At 33.2% G+C, this 5,752-nt stretch overlaps 1 protein-coding gene across 1 annotated transcript; it reads left to right on the top strand.

Moving 5' to 3' along the window:
- Positions 1-534: 534 nt before the first annotated feature.
- Positions 535-3,129, top strand: LOC111368603 (transcription factor bHLH30-like). Its single transcript, XM_022989948.1, has 3 exons — positions 535-1,428; positions 2,003-2,454; positions 2,673-3,129. Exons 1-3 carry the CDS (start codon positions 1,003-1,005, stop codon positions 2,710-2,712), a joined length of 918 nt encoding a protein of 305 aa, XP_022845716.1. The 5' UTR covers positions 535-1,002; the 3' UTR covers positions 2,713-3,129.
- The last annotated feature ends 2,623 nt before the right edge of the window (positions 3,130-5,752 follow it).

The following is a 5,752-nucleotide window of genomic DNA, read 5'->3' as shown; positions in this document are numbered from 1 at the left end:
GAAATCAAGATACAAAATTTTTAACATTTCATTGAAGTAATGCTCTCTACTATTTAAAAAATGTTTCAAGAGCGATAGATAAATTGATAATATTGGTAAATTCCATAAAAATGTATAATTTGACTGTTTCTAAATAATTTATAAACATTAACCAAACAATGAATCGTAATATGCGTGCAAGACATTAATAACTAGCTAGCAAAGAAGAATAATACTAAAATTTACTCTTTTGTTTCTGATATATGGAACTCATCATACTTTATCTACCCTCCATATCAGTTTTTAATGTCATTCGCGTAAGCTAAAATAAATTCAAAATCAGCATCAGAAAAACCACATATTTCATGTACACTTAACTGCATGCTATGTTAGTTTCACTCACAAAGTTATTTACGCCTTCCCTATTTATACAGGTTCCCGTCCAAATAAATAAGGGAAGTGGATCATCCATTATAATTGGATACGGAAATGGATTAAGAGAGAGGAAACAGAGTGCCGTGAGATGTAAGAAAAGAAGACTAAAAGTATTTATTATGTTGGGAGTGGACACTCGGTGGGGATGAGAACAGACTATGAGGGCCCAGAAAAAACAAATAAACCAAAAAGATACCTGTGAGAATGAGAGAAAGCGAAAAGGTAATTTGACGGTAGGATAAAAAGAGATCACTACCATTCACACCCACAAAGGCTGTGGCAGAGAAGAATAGAGTGAAGAAAAAGTAGAAGAAAAGGGGCAAACGGCTCTCCATCACAAGTTCAAAACACAAGGCTATGTCTTTTCTTCCTTTTTCTGTTTATTCCTTGACGTCCCTTTTTGCTTTGTAGGAAGAAGAATCCAAGTTTTAATCCCTTTCTTCATATACTATCTTTTCATGTGAAAGTACGATTAAAAGATTAATAAACAACCCTAAATTTGTTCAATTCAAACCCTGTTTTCTGCTATATATTTACCATATAAAGCCCATAAATTGAAGGGGTTGGGATAAAGGGATTTGTAGTATTATGTATGATAAGATAGAACAAGAATACCATCAGATGCAGCAACAGAACAGTACTTTTCAAGAAGTACCTCAAATCCTCCCATGGAGTTTTTCTCCGGGTCAAAATTTCAACCCGGTTCATCACTTTTCGACCCATAACCATGACCCATTTCTTCTGCCTCCAGCACCTTCATCCTACGGAGGTTTATTTAACAGAAGGCCTTCGGGTTTGCAATTTGAGTACGAGGGTGGTCTAGGTCAGTTGGTGCATGAAAGTTCTGTCCCTTTTGGCCTCCAGGCTGAGCTGCAGAAAATGACTGCTCAAGAAATAATGGATGCCAAGGCTCTGGCTGCTTCAAAGAATCACAGTGAAGCTGAAAGGAGACGTCGAGAGAGAATCAATAACCATCTTGCAAAACTTCGCAGCTTACTCCCTAGTACTACTAAAGTAAGTATCGTATAATATAGGGTATGTATGATGAACTGTGCTCGACATGATTGGACTATATTTTCTTCTTCCGTAGTATTGTTCAATATAGTCAAGTCTACCTTATTAAATATGTCAAACGTTTACGCAGTTAGTCTTTCGTTTGATCCATAGGATGGTCAGCCCAATTTGAATTTGCTATTTTGGGTTCAAAGGTCTCTGCAAATATTTCCAACAAAATACTTAGATTGACCCTGCACAAGTGATATATTTCAAGATCTAGATCAGTACTAGACTACTAGTGAATATTTAGTTGGTGAATATATCACGAAGTGACACTTTTTTTTTTTTTAAGAATAATTAATTATATTTCCACTTCCACATTGTATTGTGTTGTGTGGGATTTGAAACTTCATTATTATGTTGTTGCTGCATTATAATTGGCAGTGTGTTAGTTCCAAGGAAAGAATAATGGCAAAAAGGGTAAGCTTAATAGGGGAACTATGACTTTTTCTAATCCATGTGAAAAATCTGCAATTATTTTTAGTTCCAAACTTCTCTTATGGTTTTCTCATTTGCACTTGGTATTATTTAGACAGACAAAGCATCATTGCTAGCTGAAGTAATTCAACAAGTTAAGGAGCTAAAGCGGCAGACTTCACTCATAGAAGAATCAAGTCCCGTTCCAACTGAAATTGACGAATTAACAGTCGACAATGAATCGTACGCAGATGGAAGATTCATTCTCAAAGCTTCATTGTGCTGTGAGGACAGGTCTGATCTCTTGCCAGACATTATTAAAACCTTGAAAGATTTGAGATTAAAAACACTGAAAGCAGAAATTACAACACTTGGCGGACGCGTAAAAAATGTTCTACTCATTACTGGAGAAGAAGATTCAAACAGTGATGATCAAGAGCAACGAGAATACACTATAACCTCAATCCAAGAAGCCCTTAAAGCTGTAATGGAGAGATCAAACTGTGGTGATTCTGGTCCAGGAAGTGTTAAGAGACTAAGGACAAATATCAATATCCTTGAACGCAGGTCCCTTTAAAAATTTACTGAGATTGATCTATCTTATTCTACATTTTCTTTACTTTGAGGTTTTGTGTGTGTGTGTGTGTGTGTGGTTTTTTTTTTTTTTTTTTTTTTTTTTTTTTTTTTTTTTTTTTTTTTTTTTTTTTTTTTTTGTAATGATTACTATTAGGTATAATTATGTTGAAATCGAAAAAGTTGACATGAGTGGATTGTGGACCTCGCAGAAGGATGATACACAAATCAAGAAGTAAGTATTGCAGATAATGCTGCACGATTGGAGTTTAGAAAATATTCTCTCTTTCGCGAGGGGAGAAACCTTAGAAAGAAACCTAAAATACACTATAGGATTTAAACCCATCTGAATTTGATTTGGACAAGAAACATGCAGCTTGTTTCTTGTTCTGTAGTGTGATTTTCTGTGTATGAACACTTCCAATGGTGTTTGCTACTATTCATGAAGTTCTACGAGCCTGCTGGCCGCCACCTCGGCCACTTTCCCTCCTACATGCAATAGTTTTCAGGCTTCCAGCTCTGGTGTCCTAAATTTCTAAAGGGAACAGCAAACTTTGAGAGCTTGTGATGGACTGATAATTGTGGGAAGGTGTGTTTGTGTTTATCAAGGCATTTGATAATTAATATATGTGAAGTGCAAGATTTTGAGTTGCACTTTTTGTTGAAAAACTTTCATTAGTTCTTCTTATTAATTAAATATCATCTGGTGCAGTCTAACTGCTCAATTTTTTATTTTTCTTTCTTACATTAAAATTTTATATGCTAAATTTATGTGCACTTCACTGTAGTCTATATGATTATATGCGAGGATTTTCATGTTGGTTGTCGGTATGAATGCACACAAAATTAGAATATGAGCAGAATGATAGTTTTTTATAGAAGGATGGGTTCTATTGGGGTGTTTGGTACCATAGATTAGCCAAACATTGATTAGGATTACGAGAAAAATAGAAGTTCAAATCTTATTAAAATAAGTGATATGTATAATGTTATATAATAATATGTATATCTAATAAACCTCTATAATCTTAGGGTCAAACAATTATATAACTACTTGTCTAGATTCTTTGATTTTTTCTCTCTCTAAATGAATCGCTGGAAGAATGGGTATTTATTCTCTCAAAAAATAAAGATAATATAAATATTGACGAAGGCATATATCGTATCCTTCATTCCAACAGGTAGAACAAAGATAAACTTAACTAGTTTAGGGAGTTGAAGAAAAAGAAAATTCTCGCATTAAATTTCTTGTGCAGTCACCGTGCTATATACAATGTATTGTATTAAATATTTTTGACTTGTGATTAATTTCAGTCACGTTTCAGATTACAGTAGACACAGTATGGAAACGTGGCTATAACATTCTCAGTCCCCCAACCTACCTCCAACCTAATAGCTAGATGGGAACGTAAAATTATTCCTTGTTCAGCAGCTTGCCAAACAACGGATGAGAGAAAAAAATTACAAGTATGACTAGCGTAACATCTACGATTGAATTTGCTTTTATTCTAGTACTTAAGGCTCTTTATTTTGGGCCGTATATGATGCTTGGGCTTTGGGAGGGAGAGATGTGTCATAGTTTTGTAAACTTACCTCATCGACACAAAAAAGAAATAAAATGATGTATAGAATATCGTTACTACGAGAACTATATACTTAGTCTAGTGTTAATCAATTGTAACTCTAATCGAATAGCCAAGTGTGTTTTTGAATGATTTAAGCTAATTAAATTAATTATTTTAGTGACCAAATTATGAAAAATTTTAACTTTAAATTGGATGGTTTCATTTCAATACAATGCAATAACACGACAACATGTGCACATTCTTGTTTTATAAATGTTTCTAATTTAATTAATAGCATCTCTTGATATCAACTAAATATATCGTCTCATATGTGATCTTTATATATCTCCATGAAAGATGCGAAATAATGCATTAAAGATGGTAGAACATTTATAGAAATCTTGCAAAGTATAGCGATATATTTGTCATCTATCAAACTTTATAATGGCTGTTGTAATGTGCTATTTATCCTATTGCTCTCTTGGGAACAATAAAATTCACAAATCATTTCAATTAGTGATCAAGTAATTAAAAAGCATTAAACGTAATAACAAATATTCAACAATAAGGACATATTGGGCATTATTTTATCGAATTTATATTAAAATATCATAATAAGGATCCATCCATGTTTAAGTAATTGAAACCTTAGTCTAACATCACAAAATTGTCAAAAAAAAAAGAAAAAAAAAAGAAAAAAAACATATTTAATTGAAGAAAGAAGCCCCGAATATTGATAAATTGGAAGAAAAAGATGAATATTGAAATCTTGAACCTCTTCAATGATTTTTTGATGAATCTCCAGTTATATCTTCTCTTCTTTGTCCAAGGATCTAGATTGAAACATCAATTTATGGAAAAATTTTAATTGCCCTTTCATTCTTTATAAAACAATAAAATTGGCCTCTTTTTTTTATGATAATTGATGAATAATGGTGTATGAGAGTGTATGTATACAGAGTGAAATTAGGTCAAGAATTACGTTCAAGTTGGATTTCAAAAGGGTTTCAATTAAATAAGGAAAGTTGCATCCGTGTCGCGCATGATTGTCTCTGTGCAGCTATCAATATTTTTTATCGTATCTTTCTCTTTCGATATCTAATTGAGTCGATTTAAAGTCTGTTGCAAAACCAACTCAAAGGTCTATATGTGTTCTAGAAATATAATTTTTCCAATTTGAGCATTTATTATGTCAAAAATGTGTCTCAATCTCAGATTTAGAATCTTAATTGGTGAAATATTAAATATATTTCAATCTTTAATTCTTTTGACTTCCAATTGCATCCAATTAATCATCTATGATCTTCAATAAACATTTTATGGTCTGAATCAACTATTTAATACTTACAATTTGGTCTCCGAACTTTGGATTTTTTATTTTATTTTATTTTATTTCACTTTTTTACTCGTTTTTACTCCTTTTGATCAAATTTCATCCAAAATTGCATATTACTTACACCAACTGACATTTAAATGAAGTAGTATTTTATTCAATTAGGTTCCAAATATTCGCTTTTGATTGCCAAAATTGGTACACGTATCATGTAGCATGAGAGGTGTTGACCCCAAAAAGCGTTGCCAATAGATACCGGTCCCACCCGTGCACACGTGGGCAAATGTCCAACACACTAAGATACGTGAACGGTCTAAAACGAGCGGTTCAAAGGGCGTGGGAGTAGCCCAACGACGCGGGACGGCGAGGTTCGGAATTCGGTGGGTTGTTCGTG

Source organism: Olea europaea, chromosome 19 (assembly GCF_002742605.1).
Source record: "Olea europaea var. sylvestris chromosome 19, O_europaea_v1, whole genome shotgun sequence".
Classification (NCBI taxonomy): domain Eukaryota; kingdom Viridiplantae; phylum Streptophyta; class Magnoliopsida; order Lamiales; family Oleaceae; genus Olea; species Olea europaea.
This window is presented reverse-complemented; position numbering and strand designations above follow the sequence as displayed.

Bases quoted from the DNA above. Each gene is read 5' to 3' on its own strand.
- LOC111368603 (XM_022989948.1), top strand. From the start codon at position 1,003: ATGTATGATAAGATAGAACAAGAATACCATCAGATGCAGCAACAGAAC. The intron at 1,429-2,002 runs GTAAGTATCGTA...GGTATTATTTAG, and splicing joins TACTCCCTAGTACTACTAAA to ACAGACAAAGCATCATTGCT. The intron at 2,455-2,672 runs GTCCCTTTAAAA...TGGACCTCGCAG, and splicing joins ATCAATATCCTTGAACGCAG to AAGGATGATACACAAATCAA.